The 26,416-nt window shown below is 41.1% G+C and overlaps 1 protein-coding gene across 1 annotated transcript in view; it reads left to right on the forward strand.

Annotated features, from left to right (window-relative positions):
• DLGAP4 (DLG associated protein 4) overlaps window positions 1–26,416 on the forward strand; it is a 1,245,417-nt gene that overhangs the window by 1,164,812 nt on the left and 54,189 nt on the right. The window contains exon 11 of the mRNA XM_044090114.1: window positions 14,240–14,392. Within this exon, the coding sequence (XP_043946049.1) occupies window positions 14,240–14,392 (153 nt within the window). The remainder of the gene's footprint in view (window positions 1–14,239; window positions 14,393–26,416) is intronic.

Here is a 26,416-nt window from a genome sequence, read left to right on the forward strand (position 1 = left end):
AATGGGAAGTCAGAACACAAAAAGGTTACAGGGGCTGTAGACAGTGCTCATTCTGTGCACATTACTTCTCTTGACCTGGTTAAAGCCACCAGCAGATCCCAAGTTGTGAAAGTTGCTGGTTCCCTCTCCGAGTGTAAAATTGTAACTAGTGGGTTACCGTAAGGATCAGTTCTGTGCCCTTTAGTGTTTAGCATTTCTTTTGCAGACATCCAAGCCAATATCCCAATCTCCTCAACTACTGATACAAAACGGCTCCTGCATGGGCTGGAGTATGCACACACATTGCATCAAAAACATCTCAAATTAAATTAAAAAAGTGCAAGCAGCATACCAGCATTTAGCAGAAAAGTTGCTCCCACCTCCTGTGTTTATAAATGGTACTCCTCCTCAGACAGATACGATCATAAAAGACTTGGGTAGTTGTGTGGATACCTCTCTCTCTCTCATTTAATAATAATTTTTCCACTGTAGTCAGGAAGTCAGTCTATCTGGCCCAGTTAATTTCCAGGGAATATCTTCAGGATCCAAAGAAGTCATCCTATCCATGTACTCATCCATTGTTAGACCCATCACTGAATACACTGCCCCCTTTGTATGTGTAAATCCATGCATATCGCTGAACTGGAAAGGCCCCAAAAATTTCTAAGAAAATTAAAGGTCTTAAATCCTTCAACTGTCCCAATAGATTAGCATGCCTGTCACTATGCTTGGTGGCCTACAGACTGCAAAGTGGTCACAGGTCTCTCTCTCCTTTTGAGCCATTAAAGACCAAGTCCTTTTTGAGGTATTTCTTCACAAAATCAGTGTCTATACAAACACCCAGACTAAAGACCTAAATCTACGCCAAAAAATAAGACTCACTGGAGGAATTGTTTCTAACTCAGTGTATTCCTAGCCTATGGGATAAGTTGCCATTAAAGGTCAAATGAAATACTGCTTTGGCTGCCGTTAAGGCTAGACTTGATTGGATGGGTAGACACAAACTTGTACCAAGATTATCATGTACAGCCTTGCTTGATTTGGAAGACAAGTACTAGTAAGTGCTTGAAGGATGATAAGAACCTTTAAGTTTGTCTACTTATAGATGTATATAGCTAGGCATCTTATGGTCCCCATGGTCACTTGCCTGGTATGTTCCTATATTCCTGTGTTTCTAAAGAATTTCTTGACTGTTTAGAGAGTGATCTTTACAGCTATGGTAGCTCTATGTTGGCTTCAGTGCATTCAGTAATACAGAATGCATTGTGACAGTCTATAAATTTAGACCAACATCAGAATCCATGCAACTTTCTTCTAGGGTTACAGGGGAGGCCACTTGCATCTTATTGCTGTCTGAAAGCAATGAGTGTGATTGACATGAGCTTTGAAAGGCTTGGGTAGTTGGTGGTGTGCTGTGGCCCAAAGGCTTTGGTACTTGGTGTGCTGTGGCCCAAAGGCTTTGGTACTTGGTGTGCTGTGGCCCAAAGGCTTGGGTACTTGGTGGTGTGCTGTGGCCCAAAGCAGTCCTTTCCTCTTGCAACTGACCCCGCTCTACCAGAACCTCAACAACTGCCACTGTTTTTATTAAGGGGTAGTTAACCATTTAATTCTGGAAGCTGCCACTTTCTTTGGTGTGCACCTTTTCCAACCACTACGACCTGGAATCCTGTCAACTGGTAGGGTATGTTTTGCAGGGGACCCTGTATTCTGCTCAGATAAGCCCCCAATCTCCCAGTTTTTGAAAGCTTTGGGAATCTTTTTAAAAGGTATGGCTACAACAGTGATCCATAGAAGTAACATAATACAATTCTGAAAGGAGAGTTTCATGCTAGATATTTGAGTAAGATCACTGTTCCAGTTAATTTCCCCTTCCTCTTACCCCTTTTGAGCCAACCAGAGCATCTGGGAGTTGGTACGGGTGCTGATTCACCTCCTTGCCTCACACCTGCCCCTTCACTTTCTTCCTCTATCCCCAATGAACTAAACTTCTTGGTGACCTGGCCATGGGCCTTGAAAGAGCAGTTCATGGGGGGGGTTCCATCTGGCCCAGGTGGGTTGGATGGTTGCTTAGGGTCTTACAGCCATTTGATGTTCTTCGTGTTTCACTGTTGCACTCATCACACTTGGGTTATCCTGCCAGGGGTAGCCCTCAGTTGGCCCAAATACCAAAGGCTTAGTATTTCTGCATCGGTTGCTGTCACTCCAGGACTGACGTCAGGTCGTCAGTAGTATGAAATCAGGCAGCCGACGCCATTACATCAGTCTTTCTTGCCAAGGAGCCCAAAGCAGTTCGCACGAGTGCCGGTCGGCCCCTACCTGAGTTTTCATTTCAGAATTGAAGTTGAAGTCTTCTAAAGCTAAGTACCCCATTGGGGATCCTTTTTTCTTGATCTAACTGATGTCAGAAAAAGTTAACAATTGTCTCGCCTGTGGGAAGCAAATACCACAGAGATTTCCATTCTTACTGCATCACCTGTTTAGGCCCAGACCACAACGTCTGTCGCTGTCGGTTTTGTGCTTTGTCCAACACCAGAACTATATGTTGTCCGGGCCCTTATTGTAGCTTAATATTTTCGTTCTCGATCTCCATATTCCGAAATGGCTTCGTTAAGTCATCCGACTGCCAATCTTCTGAAAAAACGTAAGGATACAGACAGAGACTGCACAGGTCCAAAACTGCCGATGACCCTTCCATTAAGCTAGTCGCCAGTTCGCCAGTCCTCAGTGAGGCGCTTTCGCAGCCCCTGATGCCCGCTTTTGTGGATTTGCAGGCCTCTACCGAGACCCTTTCGGAGTCCCGTATGCCATGAGACTCTTCTTTGACTAAGGATCCTGTGGATGTCTCTACCTTGAATGGGTCCGGAGCTGATGAGCAGGCACTGGCTTCCGAGGAAGTTCTTTGAACTACCAATTCACGATACAGACCGACAACTTCTTTCACGTCTTCAGCTCTTTCTAAAACTACCAAGTTTCTAAGGCCCATGGTACGAACCACACCCAAATAAACGACCCAAGCTCAGGCACCTGCTTCCTTGCCTCAGTCTCAAATACTTAAAATGGCGGAAGACCTTATTATGTTTATTAGGGCAAGCCAGGCTACGCCTTCCAAAAGAAAGAGACTTGTCCCCAGTAGTTTTATCTGAACAGGATTCCGATGACTCTGATACATCTTAATATGAAGACATGCAACCCCTCTCTGCTTATGAGGATTCTGATGCAGAGGAATCCATTCCTTCTGCATCTCTACCCATGGATTTTTCATTTGGGGAAACCCTTCATACTTTAAGGGAGCATTTCCAATGGGAATATGAAGACCATCATCTGTCAAAAAAGAGACTCAGGAAATTCTTAGATTTACCACAGCACAGACCTTTGGCCATTCCTCCAGTCCTGGATGTTGTGGATGATTTTATGGAATCCAGTTTGACTCAGTTATTTATTTATTTATTTATTTATTTATTTATTTATTTATTTATTTATTTATTTATTTCAGTTTGATTACCAGGGAAGTCCACTGGGCCAAGAAGTGCCCATTTTCAGTGGAGGCCTGGGGAGAAAAGCTCCAAGAACAGTATAATACAATATAGGTTACACAATGCAAATAAAGGTTACAAAGTAAAAATACATACAATATAGTTTGTAAAAACAAGTAGGGTTAATACATTTGAGAGTTGCAGAGAACTTGATGGCAGATTTGTTTTTTTTTTTTTTTTTTTTGAATCAATATTTATATGCTTACAGTCACTTAAAGTCTGTTAGTTGTAGGTATTTTGAGAAATTAGAATAAGTATGAGAGTATGGTGGAGTAGGAGTAGGGGTGCTTAGTTAGGAGTCCCTATGGAATTTAAGTGGGGTGAAAGCAGGACCATTTCCATTTGGAGGATAGGTGAAGAAAAAGTTGAGTTTTGAAGGATTCAGTGTTGGGTATAGTCCTAAGTGAAGTAGGCAGAGAGTTCCATTTTTTACCTAGTGAGAAGGAGAGTAAAAGCTGGCCAGCTGGTCGTTTCGGTTTACTAATGGAGATTAGGTTTTGGTTTTTGGATCTCAGTGATCTGTTAGGGATGTATGGAGGAAGGATGTCCTTTAAGGCTGGGCATTTGTTAGGGGAGAATATTAGTTTGTGAGCGGTGGTTAGTTGTAGATAGTCTAGGTGATTAGGGAGTTCTAGCCAGTTCAGAGAATGAAGGCTGTGGCAGTGGTGAGTTGATGTTTTGGATTTGGTGGCAAATTTAGAGATGTTATTATAGCAAGCTTCGAGCTTAGAGGTGTTGGTAGCAGACAGAGCAAAATCCCTAAAAGGGAAGGCGTCTCTGATCAGTACTAGCAAAAAACTACGATCACTCATAAAATCATCCAAGGCCAACTTTGAGAGAAAAATCGCAAAAGACACAAAAGACAATCACAAGGCCTTCTTTAGCTATGTTAGAAACCTGGGTGGAAACTCCCAGATATGCTCAGAGTTAGTCCAAAATGACACAAAATACACTGAACCCACTGACATTGCCAACATTCTGGCAGACAGGTTCAGTGCAAATTTCTCCTCCCTCCCCCCCAAAAGGAGAAATAACTGTCCCAGCAGAGTGTAGCCTCCCTAACATCTCAGATGCCCAGGTGAGAGCCGCCCTCTCTAAAGCTAAAAACACAGCATCAATGGGACCGGATGGTGTCCCGGGCTGTGTGCTATATGAACTCCAAGAGGAACTAAACCCACACATAAGGCTGCTGTTTAATCTTAGCCTTACTACAGGATACGTACCCAAAGAGTGGCGTATGGCAACAGTGGTCCCACTTCACAAAGGCGATGCTTCTACGGACCCTGGAAATTACTGCCCCATAAGCTTGACGAGCCTGGTCTGCAAAGCTATGGAGAGGATCATTATGGAACTCATAAACAAAGACATTGGGGACCTACAGACATTGGATCCTACCCAATTTGGCTTTGTCAAGGGCAGATCCTGCCTTTTGAACTTGGTCGACTTTTTTGAAACAGTCACTAAGGCCATTGATGAGGGTAAGGCAGTTCACACAGCCTACCTTGACCTTGCAAAAGCCTTTGACACAATACCCCACTCGGGCATCATAGACAAACTCACCAGCTTAAATGTAAACCCATATGTCACAAGATGGGTTGCAAACTGGCTCAAGGACAGAACCCACAGGGTCAGAGTTGCTGGAGCTATGTCAGACTCTAAGCCAGTCACAAGTGGTGTCCCACAGGGCTCAGTCCTGGGACCCCTCTTGTTCGGCATTTATTTTTCCAAGGTACAGGCAAACATAGGAGGATTGTGGCTGACAAAGTTCGCAGATGACTGCAAACTGGGTGCCATAATTGATACTCCAGCGGACACAAACATCCTTCAGAGAGGCCTCATAGAAACGGATAATTGGTGCCAGAGCCATGGCCTTAAGCTGAACGCCAAAAAATGTATAGTCATACCCTTTGGGAAAAACAAGGTACCGACAAATTACCACATAGGCGGTAATCCATTGGCACGGAAGAGGTAATCAGGGACCTAGGGACCCAGGTTGACAGTAACCTCTCATTTGACACTCACATTGCCAAAGTGGTTAGGAAGACCTTCTATATTGCCCACCTTATCATGAAGGGTTTCACATCTAGATCAAGAGAGGTCATTGTGCCCCTGTACTCTTCTCTTATCAGACCAATGATAGAGTACAATGCCCCATTTGGGCTGTATCTCACCCGACACCTGCAGCAGTTAGACCCCAAAAGTTCCTCACCAAGAGGATAAAGGGTCTTAAACATATGTCATATGCTGCCCGACTGAAAAAACTCCAGCTCTATTCAGTCACATACCGCCTACTCAGAGGTGATCTGTGCCTGACGTACAAGGCCATGTCCAATCCTGAATTAATGGACATGCTCCACCTCAGAAAATCCAAATCCATCAGAGCCACGAGAACAAGTGACTTAAACCTCAACACAGAAATAAATAGGACGTGCTGGAGGGACAGATTCATAACCCAGAGGCTCCCTACACTCTGGAACAGAATCCCAGTCCATGTTAGGCAGAGCCCCTCACTGACTCTTTTCAAGAGAAATCTTGACGAGTGGATGGGAGATCGTAGGTTTATCCCGGGGGTCATCTCTGTGTCACTACTAGACAGAGGCATAGTAAACTAAACCCTAAAAGGGCGTAGTATTCTCATCCTAAGGGGGGTGGTGTAAGCCACATACACTCTGGCTAGGCTTATAAATGCCTTAGGGCAGATAGCCTAGTACGAACCTATGAACAAGTTGGTTAGGAGAGGGGCTCCGTATAGAAGGGAAGGTAGGAGGAAGGATGTTGCCAGGGTATGCCTAGAGGAGTTTGAAAGGAAGTGATTGTTCCTATATAGCATACCTAGCTTTTGGTGGGTTTTCTTAATGTTATGTTGTATGTGAAGATCAAATTTGAGGTGTTCGTCTATGGTGATGCCAAGGAGTTTTGCAGAGGGGACCACTTCAATGGCAGTGTTAGTTTGGCTAAGAACATTGAAAGTGTTTTTGTCCAGAGAGGAAACTTTGGAGGGGAGAAAAATTAGTATTTTGGATTTATTGGAGTTGAGAGAAAGGTGGTTTTGGTGCATCCAGTTCTCTGTGGTGGTAAAGGCTAATTGGGTTTTGGTCTGGAGTTCAGGAAGGTTAGGGGCAGAGCAGACCAAAGTAGAGTCATCTGCGTATTGGATGACTGTGGTGTCAGGGATAAAGGTGTGAAGGTTGTTTATGAAGATGTTGAAAAGTATGGGTCCACGGATGGATCCCTGAGGAACCCCAGTAGATGTAGGCAAAAAGGAAGAGAATGAGTTCTTCCATTTGACTGCTTGAGATCTGTCAGATAGGTAACTGGAGAACCAGGAAAGAGTATATGGGGAGAGATTGAGATTAGCCAGATGATGAAGAAGGTGTGTGTGGGAGATGGTGTCAAAAGCTTTTGAAAGGTCTAGCAGTACTGTGGATACAATGAGTCCAGAGTCTCGAGCTTGATTAATAGTTTCTAAGAAGGATAGTAGTGCAGTTATGGTACTGTAGCTGGGACGGAAGCCATGCTGTGTGGGTGTAAGGAGGTGATTTTGAATGAGATAGGGTAAGAATTGGTGGTGGGCGCATTTTTCTAGAATTTTAGATATTGGAGAGAGTAGGGCGATAGGGTGGAAGTTAGAAATAGAGGTGTTTTTGCCTCCTTTGTGAAGAGGTAGGATGTAGGCTGAACGCCAAAGTTTGGGTACGTATGACTCTGTTAAGGATCTATTAATCAGAATACTAATTGGAAGGGCGATACCTTCAGCTGCATGTTTGAGGAAGGAAGGGGGAATGTTGTCAGGGGCGTTAGAACCTGGCTTTAGCTTGGAGAGAAGCTTTTTTATAAAAGATGATACAGGTTTGAGATGGAAATTGGGGGGGGTTATTGTTTGGGTTGTTGGGTGGAGAGGAAAGGGAGTTAGGTGGGTTGTTATTAGGAAATGTTATGGTTAGTTTGGCTATGGATTCAATGAAGAAGGTATTGAAGTGGGAGCTAAGTTCGTTGTCGGATAGATTAGGATTGGGGCAGGGGTTGTTTTGAGATCCGGGATGAAGAAGGGAATTGACTGATTTCCAAAATTGTTTAGGGTTTTTATTGTTATTGGACTGAAGTTTAATATAGTAGTTTTTTTGTCTTTGGTAATGAGTTTCTTTACTTGGTTATGGAGTTGGGTGTATAGAAGTAAGGTAGAGGATAGTTTATTTTTCTGGTAGAGCTTCCAGGACTTATCTCTGACGCATGATTTGTTTAGTTTCTTTGGTCAACCATGGTGCAGAGTTAGTTTTGATTCGCTTATTTCTTAGAGGGGCTAGGGAGTTGAGAGTATTTAGGAAGATGGAATTGAAATGTTCAACAGCATTGTCAAGTGGGAGGATATTTAGAGGTTGTCAGTTGATTTGTTTGAAGATGTTAGAGAAAATTAAGGGGTTAAAGTTACTGAGGTTACGAGTTTGACTGTAGAGGTGTTGGTGTTGGGTGGAGCTGTTTGATCGATGGATGAAGGCAGGGAGATGGTCACTGAAGGTGTCAGGGATAGTGCCACTGAGAGTGATTTTGTTTGGATGGGAGACTAGAATCCAGTCTAAAATGGACCCTGGGGGGTGGTTTTTGTTAGGGCGAGTAGTTGATGAGATTACTTGGGTGAAGTTTAGAAGGTTAATGGAAAGTGAGGGTGATGGTGAGTTGATTTTATTCCAGTTGATATTGACATCGCCTAGAATATATGTTTCATATTTTATTTGACATGACACCCTTCCTCCTGCTCTCAGGAAACCTGACAGGTATTACAGAGTCACTAACTCTCACACATTTCTTTTCAAAAATCCTACTTCTGACCCAGAGGTCATCTCTCAAGGACCTAAAGGAATTAAAGGAACTTCAGCTAAGAATCCCACCCCCTCAGATAGGGATTCCCAAGCTTTAGACAGATGGGGTAAAAAAGTATACACCAATGCTACTCTTGCTATTAGAGCATGAAATTGTCAGTTCCACATGCTGAAATAGCAGCATACCATGGAACTCCTCAAACAAAAAATATCTTCCTTTACTGCTTGTGCAGAAAATAAAGAATTACAAAAGCTAATGCATTCGGCAAGTCAAGTAACTAAGCACACCTTGCAATGTGGCTTTGATGCCCTAGAAGCATCTTGCAGGGCAGCAGTCACTGGTTCTGTCTTTAGAAGACATGCTTGGCTTAAGGAACAAACCTTGCCAGACCATGTCAAATCCAAATTATTGGACGCACCATTGAACAAAGACAACTTATTTGGCACCAAGGCAGAAGAGGTCTTAAAAAAGATGGAGGAAAAAGCTAAATCTATGCAGACAGTTAAGGACTTCTTAACAGGTCCAGCCTCCGAGGTTCAGTAGGCATTGCCTCTCCAAGCACTGGTCTTTCCTGCCCCCTCCAGGCCAGCTCAGCCCAGACGAAGCAAAACCCCAGACAGCAACCCCAGGGAATGCAGAGATCTAAGCAATGGAGTTCCTCCTCTTCAAAAACAGGGAGTGCAAAGCCACCCCCTTATGGTAAGAACTCATAAAGGCTTTACACATCAACCCTTACCTCTGCCCACCTGCTTGTGCCCCTAGGAGGAAAACTCTCCTTCCACGCAAGCAATTGGGCCACTATTACCAAAGACCGATGGGTCCTCAACATAGTGTCACAGGGATACAGATTTTATTTCCACACTCCACCAACCCCAAAACGGTTCCCAGATCTTCCTCCAAACCAGTGGGCAGAGGCCAAAAAGCAAGTCCTTTCCCTGCTCTCCATGAGGGCAATACAGCATGTCCCTGCAGAACAGATGGACCAAGGTTTCTACTCCAGACTCTTCCTGGTACCCAGAAAAGAGGGCACATGGCACCCCATCCTTGATTTATCCATTCTACGCACCTTTCTGGTGATATCAAATTTCAAAATGCTCACCCTCCAGCAGCTTCTATCAATGCTTTCCAAGGATGCTTGGTTAGCCACCCTAGACCTAAAAGAGGCCTACCTACACATCCCAATCAGGGAATCATGCAGGAAATACCTACGTTTCCGGGCAGGATCTATGCACTTTCAGTTCTCTGCACTTTCCTTTGGCTTATCCACTGCTCCCAGAGTTTGAAAACAAAATAGTACGTAAGAATACATATTTAAAAAAAAAAAAAAAGCACACCCTGTTTTGTCTTTTTATATTAAGTTTGTGTCTTTACTCTCTAATATTGCCTAAGCTTTTCCCATATTAATCCTGTTATAAACATGCCATTTTTGTATTCTCTTATGTAATGTATATTCACTTTTAATGGTCTCTATGTCTAATTAATTTTTTTTTTTTTAATATTTTGTTTTCAGTTTACATAATGCTGTAGTGGAGCTTTTCTCCCCTGGCATCTACTGAAAATGGACATATATCCAGTTAGACTAGCCCAGTCAACAAATGTAAAATAAAATAAAATAAAATAAATACATTTTCACAAAATGCCTGGTTCCTGCCATTGCTTTTTTCAGACAAAGAAATATTCAGATTTACCCAAACTTAGATGATTGCCTGATTCAAGCAGACAGTCAGGAAAAGCTTTGTATAGGACCTACTGAACACCCTGGGGTATACTATCAATGAAAACAAATCAAAACTAGTCCCCGCACAAAAAATTGTATTCCTGGCAGCAAGCCTGGGCACAGCATCCCAGGTAGTATTCCTTACTCCAGAAAAACAAGCCTACCTGACGCTACTTCTCTCAACTAACCACCAGAACCCAGTTATCCGCAATGAAAATCCTGCAAGCTCTAGGGTTCATGGCTTCCTGCATCCTATTCATTCCATATGCCAGACTGCATATGAGGAAACTACAATGGTACGTAAAAAGCCTTTGGTGTCAACACTCTCAAGACCTGGAAACTCTCATATCAATGATACCTCGTCTAAGGAAATATATTCTATGGCGGGCAGCAGCTTGCAACCTCAACAAGGGACTTCCCTTCTCACAATCCCACGCCACATAGACCCTCACCACAGACACATCAGACTATGCCTGGGGTGCACACCTGGATGGCAGGTGCATTCAGGACCATTGGAGCCTAAATCAAATACATCTGCACATCAGCCAAAAAGAGATGTTAGCTGTTCAGCATGCCCCAACTGTCTTCAGACCCCTGCTGTCCCCGGGGCCTCTACTGATCAAAACAGACAACACTACAGTGATGTGGTATATCAACAAGCAGGGAGGGACATACTCTTATCCTCTCTGCAGGCTCGCCATGACCATTTGGCACACGACCTCAGCCATGCAACTACACCTGCTAGCACAATTCCTGCCAGGCTCTCTAAACTCTCTGGCAGACAACTTAAGCAGAAACCTGCTAGACCCACACGAGTGACAGCTAGACCACAGAACCTTCACCCTTGTAACCCAGAAATGGGGCACCCCGAAGCTTGACCTATTTGCCTCCCACTCCAATCATCAGCTCAGAAAATTCTGCACCAGGGAACCTCACAGCAATGCCTGGAAAGTGGATGCTCTATCCTTCCAGTGGGTAAACCTGTCAGTCTATGCATTTCCTGCACTACCACTCATGTCAAGGGTACTGCTCAAAATAAGGGAGGAAAAACCGAGGACAGTCCTGATTGCCCCAGACTGGCCACGCCAGCACTGGTACCCACTGCTGCGCAGCCTGTCACCCCTGCCACCATGGCACCTACCTCAGAACCCAACACTCCTGACCTAGGGGAATGGAGAATTTATGCATCCCCAATTGCAGACCCTCAACCTGGCAGCCTGACTTATTCCCTGACCACACCATCCAACTGCCAGCCTAAGCAAACAAGTCCTAGATGTTATACGTGAGGCCAGATGCCCCAGCACTAGGAAATCCTATGCTGACAAGTGGAAAAGGTTTTGTACCTGGATCCAGGCTAAGGGAGACGGAATGGCACAGCCCTCCCTACCTCTCATCCTAGATTACCTGGCAGACTACTACACAGGGGTCTATCCTTCTCTTCTATTAAAATTCATGCCTCTGCCATCTCTGCTCATTACAGCACAGAGCCTCCTCTCTTCTCACACCCTCTCATCAGACAGTTCCTAAGAGGGGCTAACAACTTAAGGCCACCCAGAAGAGCTCCTACCCCAGCTTGGGACTTTAACTTTGTGTTGGAAAAGCTCACCCTACCCCCATTTGAACCTGCAGCTTCAGCAGAGTTAAAATTTCTCTCTTGGAAAACAGCTTTGCTTCTGGCCATCACTTCAGCTAGAAGAATATCAGAGCTACAAGCACTCATGGCTGTAGAGCCCTTCATCATGTTCCATGCTGACAGCCTCTCACTCAGGACTAATCCATCTTTCATGCCTAAAGTGGTGTCCAGTGTGGCTTTCAACTAATCCATACATTTGCCCACCTTTTTCCCTAACCCACAAAACAAAGGAGAAAGGATTCTGCACTCTCTAGATGTCCACAGACAGCTCAGAGTCTGTCTGGACAGGACTAAATCTTTCAGAAAAACTGATCGATTGCTAGTCAGCTTCACAGCAGGAGTAGAGGGCAAGGCCATATCCAAACAAACCATCTCCAAATGGATAGCAAACTGCATCCATTTCTACTACAGACATGAGAAACCACCCCTAAAGAGGGTCAGGACACATTCTACCAGAGCAACTCCACCTTTGCAGCATTTCTCAGAGGGGTCCCCACCAAGGACATCCTGGAGGCTGCAACATGGACATCTGTTCATATCTTCAAGCATTACCACCTGCCTGTCTTCTCCAAATCCAGGGCAGGCTTTGCCACCACAGTCTTGCAGGGCATCCTAACCAGCCCACAGTCTTTTTGACTGCCTCCACCCTCAGCTTTGAGAATCAACTCAAATGTGATGATTGTAACAGTGAAACACGAAGAACATAGTACAGTTGTGTACACTTACCATAAATGTAGATGTTTGAGTGTATTCACTGTTGCAGTCCTGGTTTCCCTCCCTCCATCCCCCTTGTCTCTCTCCCTCTTCCTGTCTCCTTCCAGGGATTGTTTTGTATTTACTTTCTACTGGTGGTGTTCTTCCACCATAACCTAGCTCCCTATTTGGGGGGCTCCTGACAGGGCAAGAAAAACTGATATAATGGTGTTGGCTGCTTGAATTTATACCACTGACGACCTGATGTCATTCCTGGAGCGACAGCAACCGGCGCAGAAATGCTAAACCTCTGGTATTCAGGCTGATTGAGGACTACCCCTGGCAGGATAACCCAAATGTGATGACTGCAACAGTGAATACCTTCGAATATCTACATTTATGGTTAGTGTACACAACTGTACTTTTCTTAACTGGCACTGAATCAGCATACAGTTGTCCACCTTCCTTACTAATCCTTAGAATAAGGGTGAAAAGATACATGAATCTCCTGGATGTCCACTAGTAGCTTGTTTATTACATTGCCATCACAGGCAGACTCTCTCATTGCCTTCTTTATGCCAAGGCAAAAATCAATACTCAAGTCCATAAGTAGCCCATAGTCAAATGGCTGGCCAGCTGTGTTTATTCCAAGTCCAGCAACAAAACATTAGTTGCACCAGTTAGGGCACAGCTTACCAGAACAGAGACCATGACAGCAGTGTTTTTAAAATGTGTCAGCTTATGACATTGGTAAGACAACCAGGTGAAGTACGCTAAGGGATTACAAATAAAACATCCAATTTAAAGAAATGGCAAACATCACCACTTTCATGCTGTGGGGTGTAGTGTAACTTAGTATTCCTTTTCATTGGACTTGTAATCCTCCACGGAGAAGGAATACCACTACTTTAAGTCTCTCTGTGGTGAAGGTAGTACTGCTTTGTGAGTAGCTCGGACAGTAGACAGTAGGTATACTGTCTTCCACCCTACTGCCTTGACTTTTTTTTTTTTTTTAATTGTACCTAGCTAGCTCTTTTGGGTCCAGGGGCCCACCTGATGAATTGGATGCATTTCCAGTGGCCTTTTCAGTTGTCATTGGGTGTGTGTGGGGGGGGTCATCTCAGTATTACCTTGACCAGTTAACTCTGATGGGCATGTAAGTCAGTTGTCCTTTAAAATACTTTGCAGACAGAGGACTGCGTGCAGTTTTAAATGCCTTTTTGTCAAAATGAATTGAATAATGACATGAATATATCATACATACACCAGTATGATTTTGGTCTAGTAGGATCTGTACTCTTGAGGGACATGCAAGGAAGACTCTGGAGGTCTGTCTTTACTAAATCTCATAGATGATGAATATTATTGTATTTGTGATCCACATGATTACTGTTATGATGAGTTATTGCTGTACTTTTTGACATTGTAGCTGTAAAATGAATGCACATGACTCCAGTAAAGACCACATGCTGGTCCTCAGATTATGTACCAAGTAATTGTTAATAGGTGATGACTGCCATGTAAATAAATGCATTTTCAGGGAATTACAAAGACAAGTAGTCATATGATGTGCACAATTTGGCTTCCAGACAGTAAATGACACCCATTTAACCAAGTCTGCATTTAGTAGTGTAGGCTGATGATGTAACAAAATCACTGACATCACATTGGACGTTACATCATGGAGGCATACATTTCATCTTTATATGCACTGCTTATTGGTCATGTTTTATCATTTTTATGGTAGGGATGTATATTCATTAGTATGATTCTCCGCACAACTTGGTTATTTAAAATGTTTGTGTGTGCTGAGTACATTATTCTAAAGTGCTAAAGGAAAATGTATTCCTGTTCTTTGTTCTGTAGAATCCAAATGCAAACCCAAGACCTAGTGCCCAAGATCTGGCTGGCTTCTGGGACCTCCTCCAACTCTCGATTGAAGATATAAGTATGAAGTTTGACGAATTGTACCACCTGAAGTCAAATGATTGGCTGCTTACGGAGACATCAGAGAAGAAGGTAAGGGGTCATATAAATTGTAGCTCGACTCAGTTTCCATAAACTGATCATTATCCCAGGGTATAAACATACGTCTCATAAGATAAAATGACTATGTTTCCATAAACTGATCATTATCCCAGGGTATAAACATATAAACTGATCATTATCCCAGGGTATAAACATATAAACTGATCATTATCCCGGGGTATAAACATATAAACTGATCATTATCCCAGGGTATAAACATATAAACTGATCATTATCCCAGGGTATAAACATATAAACTGATCATTATCCCGGGGTATAAACATATAAACTGATCATTATCCCAGGGTATAAACATATAAACTGATCATTATCCCAGGGTATAAACATATAAACTGATCATTATCCCAGGGTATAAACATATAAACTGATCATTATCCCGGGTATAAACGTATAAACTGATCATTATCCCAGGGTATAAACATATAAACTGATCATTATCCCAGGGTATAAACATATAAACTGATCATTATCCCAGGGTATAAACATATAAACTGATCATTATCCCGGGGTATAAACATATAAACTGATCATTATCCCAGGGTATAAACATATAAACTGATCATTATCCCAGGGTATAAACATGCAACGTCTCATAAGATAAAATGACTATGTTGAAGTACTCAAGTTTGTCTTCCACCACAGATGGTTCTGACAAGTGTTTTCAGGCTTTGCCTGTTTGGTGTCTTAATAGGTCCAGTGGCCTTCATATGAAGCTACACCTCTGAATTCATGTGTTGGTTATGCAGTACATATTTGTATGTTATTCAAAACTGTGTTTTTCTTTCCCCAGTGATATTCATTAATGAAATAACCATTCTTTTCTCTGCACCCCGCCATACACTCTGGGACTCTTGTGCCTCCATCTCAAAGCTGTCTCCTACCCCAAATCCCAAAAACTCAACGTAAAAATCAAGCAAAATGCAGTCTGTCTGGGCATACAACCAAGTGCACACTGTATGCTTTCTCCAAATGATCTCTGTCCCTTTATGCTTTTTGTCTTCTATTCTGTGGAATTCTGAGTCCCCTGTCAGTTAATCAAGTCTTCATAAACCTGAACTCCATATGGTCGAAACCATATGATCGAGTTTTTTAAAACCTGAAACTTTTTTGAATAGAGATTGCGGTACAGCGAGGATTGGGAAATGTACTCTTTTCCTCACTGTAGTCCAATCTCGGAGTTGGTATGTATAATTTGCAGGGGGTGTGCGTGCTTCCCCCCTGCAGAAACATACAATTGTGCATTTTTTCTAAGTTTTTGGAAACTCAATCATATGGTCTCTTAGATATCTTTTTCAAGTTTCCAAAAAATTGATCATCTGACATAGACCGTGAGTTCTACCATTCATGTTATAATCTTACCTGTTTGATAGTTGCCGTATTTTTATTTGTATACAAGAATGTTCAGATACAATGTTTTTGTTCGTATTCGTACTATGCTTGTCATATGCTGTACATTTTATTGTTTAGTATTTCCCTGGTAGAAGCCAAAAGTGGTCACTTATGATTAGTGCTCCCCCATGGTTAACAAACGAGCTAAATATGCAAGAGTGCTGCTGTTCTTCTTACCCAGAGTTCCTCTGTCATGTGAAGTTCTTGAAGGTGTTAGGGTCATTAGTTTACCACAAACCCCAAAATTTTAACTTTTGTGTAGATGAGGACATATATTTGTTTTCCTTTTTACAGATTTATTTTCTGCTGCACATTTCTGATGGTTTCATTGTCCTTAATTACAGCTTTAATAATTGATTCAGAAATCTGTAACCTTGTTCATTAGATATAGTTGTTTAACTGAGTGTAGTGTTGATAGGTTCTATTCAAGCATAATATGTCAAGGTGTTTAATGTAATATCACTGCCTTTGCAAGAGTGGTACTATAAGACTGTAAAGTGAACTAAACCAAGAGGGGTGTTGTATCTATTGTGTAACTCTCTTCATATTTTAAATCCAGTTGTGACAGGGAAAAATGATGGAGCTGTTGCAGCCTGGTGTCTGTGATATGGACACATGGATATATGGTTAAGAAGTTCTTTGAGAAAAAGAAAGCCAGTATTGTGAATCACCAACTGCAAGAAAAACAAACAAGTTTTGTAGAGACGAGCCCTATGCCTTCCAATACCTCAGCATCTCTAATATGCTTAAAGGTCACACAACATTGGGGTAACCCCACTGTTCCAGTAGCTTGCACCATTCAGTGGACAGGTTTCAACAAAAAAGGGAGCCAGAAAAGCTGCTCATTGAACAGTAGGACTTCTGTACACATAATTTAGCTGCAGGACAAGGAGTTAGCAAGTATGCAAATTAGAAACATTTCCATAAACAAGAAACTAGGCAAAAACTAGGCCGTAATGCTTGCCTTTTTTGTCTTTTCTTGATGACACTTTACATCTTTATTCCTTTAATTTCATTGATAGCTGCTACTCCTGCATTCCAGGGACCATTAATGGACTTAACCCAAGTTCCCAATTGGTCCAAAACATTGTCTGGATAAGTGACTTTCTGAAGGACACACAATAGGCAAATAAAGGCTAAAGGACTCAAACCATATAGCACAGGAAGTAGCTTGTTAACAGCTCACAGCTTTAATCCTGTTTGCCGTCTGCCAGCTTTGTTGTCACTTGTTTTGCTTAAAACAGTTGTGTATTGAAGTGATTGAACAGATCTGACTGAGGTGGTACATCAAATTAAACTTGTTGGACTTTGGCAATTCTGTCTTCTCACTTTCTGTTTCAGTTAAAAAAATGCACTCAAGTGTTTAACAGTTGGATGTATCCATTTTGTTCCCTGTCTTATGGCTTTAAAAATTAATCTTTCTTCCTTGTCTTGTGGAATGCACCCTGTTTTATTTTACACAGTGTTCCTACACTGGACCTTTGTTGGATAGCCTCAAGATGAAGAAAAAATAAGGAGTAGCATTGCATTCTTGCATTGAAGCCAGAGCTGTAGCAAGTTTGGTTGGCACCCTTAGCAATGAGTCAAAGGCGAGGATGTCAAAGTCTTGAAACCAGGCAAAAAAGTTGTTATAAATCAATCCACGCATATTTACTAAACTGTGCAGAGCTCTATAGTAGCTCCTTGCTACAATTACTAACGCACACACTGATTCACTGTTACTGATACTACTTGGCATGGACCAGTTGGAACCTCTTGTACAGTGCTGCACCTGGGGCAGCTGCCTGTTTAACCACACCCTTTCTATGACTTTGAAAGGATCTGTCAGATGGCCTTAAGTTGGTTAAAAGGTGCTACATATAAAGGCTGTTTTTTTTTTTTTTTCAAACAGAAAAAGTAAGTAGTTGTGGTGCAAGGGATGCCCGCCACTTCTGAGAAGATGGTCTTCCAGTATTCAAAGGAAGGTGCCCCCTAAGTAGTACTAAGAAACAAACAACTGGAAAGTACCAAAACACCATTAATGAGGTAACAGCAGTCAGATAAAATTCACCAAATTAAACATGCTTATGTACATTGTAGAAATCGGAGAAATATAGAGAGAATTGCTCCTAAGACAATACATTGGCTACTTAGAGTAGGCATGTTAAGAACATTTGTCATAATACAGAAGATGAAAAAAAAAACAAAAACCTCCTTACAGCTCTGCAGAGTGTATTTTAAAGTAGAGGGTGCCTTTCATTCTATAACTTAGCTGTGAGAGGGAAGAGACAGAGTAAGGAAAGATAGTGCTCTAAAACTTTACTGAAGTAAGGTGGTGTAGGTGTTAAATTATAACACAGTAAACTGGGCACCTAAATGCAGCGTTTTGTCATCACCAAGGATGATGTCACAATACAAACAAAAAATGATTGACTTTAACAATTGACTTAACTTCTAGTGTCAGTTCAGAGGGATTCAGTATCTGTCAGCCTGGAAGGATATGGTTGACGGGCCATGCTGCTTTGCCAGAGGTGGTCTGCACCTGTCTCCGCTAGGCTTTTGGGTACTGGCAAAGGCTTTAGCCACCTATTGTGCATTTTTTAGGTAATGTCAAAATAACCAACCTCCTAGTATAATAGAATCTTCTTAGGGTAAACTGAAGGTACTGCTGCTCAGTGCTAGGAGTCTAAACAAGAAACTGCACTCCCTGGAAGCACTCCTCACCTTGGAAGATGCTGACATCTGTGAAGTCATGGAGACATGGTTCAAAGCCGTAGAAAGCACCCTGCCCTGTTTTTGCTAGGCTACAATGATTTCCATATGTTCAGACCAAAAACTGAATGGGAAAGAACCAAAGGAGGAGGTGCATCCATCTTCATTAAGGATAAGAACAGTTCAGGACTAGTCAAAGTCAATTAACCATAGGCAAAATTCCTGACCACATCATAGCTAGCTACAAGCCCCCCACAATGAACCAGGAGAAGCATACCATGTACCTGTATTTATTAGAGTTACTTACCATGCAGCCCAACACCTAACTCATGGGTGATTTTAATTATCCTACCATGGGCTGGGGAATATACAGGACTACAAATGTGCTGGCTCAGAGCTTCTTAGACTTTGTCAGTGCAGATACCCTGGAGCAGCTAGACAGCACACCCACAAGGGACTCCGATATCCTGGACATGGTGATCACCCCCCACCCCATGTGACGTCCTTATTGGTGCAATTGTACCAAAAAGCAGTTTTTTTAAATTATTAGGCCAGATATCCCATCAAGCTCAAAAATGCTTAAGAATTTTCCCAAGACATATTACCCTTCATGATGCCATAAGAAACTTCCTCCCCAAGCATGGATAACAGACCATGCAGAAGTGTACACCACCGTCCTGTATAAACACATAAGCAGTTGTATAGAGTCGACTATACAAAACCAGATCAAAGCCAGGACTTGCTGGAAAAACAAGACACCCTGGTGGACCTCCGGCACAAACAGGCTTTACAACAAGAAACTAATGTCCAGAAATGAGAGGGAACTGAATCAGCATAGAAAGAAATCCTTCAGTAGTCTAAACAGTCTGGTCAAGTTGACTAGAAGAACTGAGAGTATGTTAAAAAGGAAGCAGATACTGGGTTTGGGAGATTGAGGTAAATGAGAATAAAAACAGCAACTCAGAATTTGACAAATGTGGGATTATAAAGCATTAATTATATTTGTGAAACATGACATAACAAGAAAACTTGGAAATATTAGTCTTTTTGACTTTGTTAAACTTGTAGGGGAACTCTAAAGTGTATGTGCGCTACTTCATGTCATTAATGTTTGGAGGAGCACTTAGGAGAGGGGAAGAAGGAAAAAGTTGAGTAAAACAAGCTTTTGTTAACAGCACTATTTGCATAGTGCCTGATATCTGCATACTATAAAGTTTTCTGCGTTATTTTCAAGTGTAATGGGGATACTAAATAAAATGGGTCCCCCCATGTTCTCTCCTTTTCTCTTTTTCATTGTGTTTTAAGAAATGTAGTCATTGCAATGTAAAAAAAAAAAAAAAGTCTGTTCAAAAGAGTATGATAGAAGAAAACATGATGTGCTTTTTCTCATTCTTGCATAGTGGAATGACTGGATTAAGGCCTTTGGCTTTATCTAGTTCAAGTTTTAAGAAAAAGCAAATCAATAAAAAAGAGCATTTAAACACATTAAAGCTCTCCTCTAGCTAGCAAATAAATACTCATAGAAGCAACTCTGTAGCTGGTTCTCATGTCTCCATGGTGACAATCTGATAAAGAGCAATAAGCAGAATACTTATTTCTTTTGATGTCTTTCTATCAGTGGCTATGAGATGTTTTCTGAAAGCATTCAAGGGTTTTTTTTTATTCTTGGAGAACAATAAAGATGAGACAATACCAAACAGCACTTAGTAGAAGCACAAGCCTTACCATGTGTCTTGTATGGATAACTTTCCTTTTAGGTTAGCCCAAGCCTGTGAGTGTGGCTGCCAGTTTGGGATGATTGTTCCTATTAGGAAGGTAAAACTTCAATATTTGAAGATGTACATAATTTTGTGTGTTAATATTAAGTTAATAGGTTTTTGGGGTTTATTGGGGGGTGTATTTATTGTTTGAGGGCTTTCAGTAAAACAAACTGTAAGATGTGACATAGGCTCAAATGGATATGACAAGAAACAACTGTATAATAGGTCAACCTGCTAAACATTAGTGTGTGCATGTAGCATAAAAGCTGGAAGTAGATACTTAAAAATGTTCTGCAAATAAAAGGTGGCAAGATAATAATGACCCTTTTGATAGTATCTTTAAATATTAATGGTCTCATAGATATAAACAAAAAAGAAATAGTAGTGAACAGTACTAAAAATGTGGTGTGCAAATAGTTATGCTACGAGACACATTTGTAAAGAACTGAACATGTGAATTTAATAAAGAAAAGTTTTCAGTATGGCTGTTCAGTGGGATACCTGGGGCAAAGGAAAGGATGAGTAGCATAATTGCAAGAGGAGCTCCAATAGTGATAGAAAAGGATAAAAAAGAGAATAATAGTAGATATGTAGTGCTAAAGGGCTACTGCAAGGGAAGAGGATTGCACTGGCATATAATTACAGTACACCTAAAGCTACTACAAAGGAGCTTATGAAAAGTCTTGGAGAAATTATCAGTTTTTAGCAGGGAATATTGCTTATAAGTGGGGAATGGAATTTGATTTGCAGCAAGAAAGATGTGTCTGGGGACCCAGAAGGGGAAAATATAACAAAGGAGGGTAGATTTTTGAAGAAATTTATGAAAATATTTGGCAGGGAAGATATGAATTCAGTAGTAGGAGTTTGGAGTGAATTTATATACTCCCCAAGATACAAAAACTGAATTAGGCTAGATATTTTTATCAACCAGGAGCATGCGCATTTAATTTAATGTTGTGATATGTATCCAATAACTGTTTCAGATCGCATGCCAATAATAACTAAAATAAAAATGCAGGCTAATAGAAAAGAGAGGAATTTAAGAAATGGGTAGTGGAAATTATTCAGGAGTTATTAGAGGAGACAGAAATTTCTTTGCAAAGTATAGCTAGGGAGTGAGATAAAAATTAAAGTGGAGTTTAAAACTAGGGTGAAAATAAAAGAAATGGAGATGGTTAAGAAGTAACAATAATTATTTAGAGGGACTGACAGATGTTAAAGTATTGTAGAATAGGGGGAGTCTCACAGAACAAGAAGAAAAATTGCAGGATCATAAGCAGAAAATAAAGGATTACCTTAATGATATGCATGAGTTTAGAAAGATTGTTAAGCACCTGTTTTTTGTTTTATTATAATGCCAGAGCAGAAAACTTTTAGCACAACTATTCCGGCAACAAAAAATAGAAAGGGTTGTTGCCAAGCTTGAGTAGCCTGTAACAAGGAAGATGACAAGAGACCCTGTAGAGGTGCTATAAATATTTTGGAAATGTTATGAAAGTCTGTATAAAGCAGAGAAATATGAAGATCAAGAAATTATACCAATGGAAATGTTTATGGAAGATTTAAATATGCAAAGGTTAGAGGTAGATGAGGCTCAATTACTAATAGTTAGGCTAGGAGGAGACTAGATAAAAATGGTGATGTATGACCAATCAAGAGAAGGTCCCCAGGAGCAGATGGTATTCCTATGGAAGTTTGCAGGCTAGGAAGGAAAAAATAAAGATGTGGAAGGTTTTGATTAACAGTATTTTAAGAGGAGGAGATGCACCAACATCTTGGTAGAAAGCAGTGGTGGCTGTAATGCTTAAGGTAAAGATCCTTCAGATCAGTTTTCATACAGGCCCATTTTAATCGCAAACCATGATTATAAAGTGTGTATGTCTATAATGTCTAAAAGAATGGCAAAAGTAATGCCAAAATTGATGGACACGGATCACCGTGGTTTTGTGGTGAGAAGGAAAACATCTGACAACTTTAACAAATCTGATCCAGAGGGAAGCTGAATGTGAGAAAATACAACTCTTGTTGGTGGGTCTTGATGCAGAGAAAACATTTGACAGAGTAAGCTGGGAGTTTATGAGCAGGGCAATGGAAACATTTGCATTCCCTGATAAAATTATAAGGTTGATTAGGAGGATATATGAGGGATCAGAGGCGAAATTTAAAGTAGGTAGGTTCCTCTCTGATAATTTCTGTTTGAGCAGTGGAGCCAGGCAGCGGTGTCCTCTTTCCCCCTTTGTTATTTGAACTATATTTAGAACTATTGCCAAAAAAAAAGAGACTCAAATTCAAGGATATCATTGGTATGGTAGTCAAGAAAAGGTGGCTCGGTTTGCAGATTGTGATATTTTGTACTTCGATAAATCCAGAAAAGGATATTTCAGTGTTGCAGAACATTTTAAGGCAGCTTCATCTCTTCGGGATACAAAATTAATGAAGCTAAAACAAAGGCAGTAGCTGTAAATTATGTACCCACACACAAATTGGTTCAGCAATATCCTTATTTATGGGAGCATGATAAAATGAAGTACTTAGGAGTGTAGATTGTAAAGGATTCTGGTGTGGCAGCTGTGGATATGTGAGAAGAGACTATAAACAAAAGATAATACAAAACCTGAGACATTGGAAGCTCTGTTGTATGGAAATAAAAAGAATGATGCAAGCAGTTAAAACGTTAGTCCCTTTAGTTCTACACTTGGGTCAGGCATATTTTTATCAACCAGAGAAGTTGTAGATGGCAATCAAAGAGCTGAAGGGTTTTATCTGGGAGGGGAAAATGGCAAGAGTCAAGTGGGAGAAGCTGATTCTTCCTGTTGACCAAGGCTGTTTGGGATTACCCGATTTGAAGGGGTATTCTGGATCTACACAGTTAAGGCTTCTATACATAGCATATGCAGAAACCTATAATTCAAAGTGGAAAGGGATGAAGATGAAACAGGGAATCTATAGAAACAGGGAGAGACTGTGATTTTGGATGCAGATCCTTAAGGGAATGAACCATTACTATGCAGAATATTATGATTTTGTATGCAGATCCTTAAGGAAAATAACCATTACTGTGCAGAATATTATTTTCATAAAACAGAAGAAAGTAGAACTAAGCCAACACAGGAATGGAGAAAGGAGATTCTGCCGACAGGGATGACTGCAACGAGGGATGCAGACAGTGGGCAATAGGGAACTGGAATTTAATGGAGAAAACTGGCAAAAGAACCAAGGTATTGGGAGCAAATAATTAGAGAGGGAAAGGTAATAGAATGGAAAGAGGCCAAGAATTTATTTGTACTACAGGATAGAGACTGCCTTCCATTTCAAGGATTGATGTCACAGTTTAGGCAAAGAGAAAGAAATAGGGGTAGCCTAAGAAAACGACCAGCCCTGGTAATTTTTTTGTGAAGTCTAGAGTAGAAGCTGCTGTTAAAAAAGGAATAATTAGTACAGCATACAAAAGATTGCATGATAACTATAAGAATCAGTCAGAGGAGGTTAGAAAGGATTGGGAAGAGAGACTGGATAAACAATGCACAGAGAAACAATGGGAATATATGTATGTTTCTCAAATCTGCAACAGTCTAGAAGATTTAGGATCTTTGTTAGGAAATGTTTACATAGATATTTTTATACCCCCAAGTAGACACCAAAGAATTTTTCCTCAGGTGATAGCAAATATTGGAGGTGTGATGGGGAAGAAAGAGGTAACTGGGAACATATTTTTTAGGAGTTTAATGAGTTGGCAGACTCCAAAGATTCCCTGTAGGCTGCTTTGGAAGAGATACTGGGTGAGCAAATTAGTGTAACTAAGGAAATTATTATTATTATTATTATTATTTTATTTTCGAGCTATGATACAGAATCAGAATTGCGTGAACATAATAAGGCCTTTCTGTCTCTAATTATGGTGGCTGGCAAAAAAGCAATTACTAGAAAATGGAAATTAAAGTCTACAGCTTTTCTAGAAGTAGTGAGTATAGTAACAGAGATAAAATGACTGGAATTGGGACCTTTAGAAAAGGGTAGGAGCAAATTACATAGGAAAAAAAGGGAATTGTGGGGAAAAATACATGCAGAGGAGGATCAAGGTTTAAAAGAAGGCAGAATTTGAATAAACAATGTAATGTTTGACTAAATGACTGGATAGATTATACGTGATGTATAATGTTTGCAACTAAAATTGTCATTACAGTTTGTTTTCATTTATGTAAATCTATGATTGCCTAGGTATGTGATAATTTAATAAAGATGTTTCTTGTTTAAAAAAAAAAAAAAAAAAAAAAAGGATGTTCTAATTCTATTATACTTGTCCCTGATCAGACCAATTGAGTACGATGCACCCTTTTGCATGTACCTCACCAGACACTTGCAACAGCTGGAGAGACCACACACATTTCTCACCAAGAAAATACAAGGTACACAAAACATGTCCTAACTGGAAAGATTGAAAGTCCTATCACTGTACTCTGTCTCCCACAGGCTGCTGTATGTCTGACTTTCAAGGCAGTCTGTGACCTAGCCATGATGGAAGTGTTACACTTTCGCAAATCAAACCACACAAGGGTCACTTGCTCTAGGGGAGCTTTACCTAGCCTGAGATATGAACATGTTTTGCTGGAGAGAAGGATTAATTTCCAGTGACTGTCCCTTCTCTGAAACAATCTTCCCATTCACTTGAAACAAAGTCCCTCCTTGACCCTGTTAAAGCACAACCTAAATCAATGGATCGGTAATTATAGATTCACTCCTGGGGTGGCACCCATGACCCTCATGGACAGAGGCAGTCAGTACTAGGCCCATACCCTGCAAATTTCTTTACTAAGTATTTATAATTGGGTAACTCACGATAAATGTGGTTAGGCTTGTAAAGGCTCTTGGGCCTTTAGCCCACTAACCACCTTTGAATCTATTCTTCATGGAGTATGTACTACAGCGGGTTACTTTTAGTGAATGTGGTAAGTTTTGTTTACAGCTTGCAGTAGCTGTTAAAAGTAGATCACCATTGCAGTATAGATTCCTTCCCACCATCCCCCATAATCGTCAAATTTTTAATTTATCCTGTATATATGGAAGGGAGTTGCCCCTCCATCATTCAAGGAAACGAAGTACTTATTGCTTGTATACTTCAGTCCAGACAATGCAAACTCTTAGGGAACAGGCAAAAAAAGGACTTACCAGGAGGATTTTGTATTCCTGGAGGGAGGCAGTATACACTTGAGCAGTTTCCACCAAAAATAATTGAAATTATGGCACAAAGTTGTCTTTTATAGTAGAATGCCACTCATGTTGGTCAGGGAGGAGCTACTGTCTGAAATATATCCAAAGAAAGCTCTGAAAGTTGGTCCAGAAGTCTGACCTTTCAGCAAATGTGTGGAGTAAGTAAGGAGTGCTGCTGAAAGGATTATCTACTTGGGCATCTACTATTATGATGAAGTGCTGATATAGGTATACATTGCAGGCTTTGCTAAGTTATCTGATATGGTAGCTACATACAGCCATGCTACACACAAGAAGCCAATTTCAAATTCCAACTTCAATAGCCACTCTCAACTGATGCATCTCTTGGGGGTAGGCAGTGGCCAGATGGCCAAGAAAACCTGGTCACCCAAGAAGGATGTAGTCACACAAAGATGGCTCATATGGTGGCACTTCATCTTCTGCCTAAGGGGGTCATTGCTATTCACTCTGACAAATCTGGCCATGGTCAGGTAAATCAACAAACAAGAAGGCCACAAGGCCATGTACATGGTAATGGGCATCAGAATTATTTTTTGTTTGTGGTATCCCATGGTTCTAGAGATGCTGTTTCCTTAGTTGACCAACTGAGTCATTGCCTTCTTCCTTATGAATGGTTGGTTAGCCCCAGAATAGCCAGGATTATTTTTTCATATGTAGATCACTCTAGCCTTGCTTTCTTATCAGTATTACTTCTCTGTGTTATGCAACCCATTAAGTGCATGGCTAAACCAATAATATCTTTACACAGCAATGCCCAGATAGTCTCCTCCGTACCTTCCCCTTTTTCATCTGATAATGACATTGATCCAGAAACCAAACAATGTAAGGCCAACAATTCTCATAGCCCCATTTTTGTGTAGACAAACTTGGTTTGTACTTACCCTTAAATGTTTGATGCAGTACTGATTCTTGGGTTTTCCTGCCA

This window comes from Protopterus annectens, chromosome 12.part0 (genome assembly GCF_019279795.1).
Source record: "Protopterus annectens isolate FY-2018-M chromosome 12.part0, PAN1.0, whole genome shotgun sequence".
NCBI lineage: Eukaryota > Metazoa > Chordata > Ceratodontiformes > Protopteridae > Protopterus > Protopterus annectens.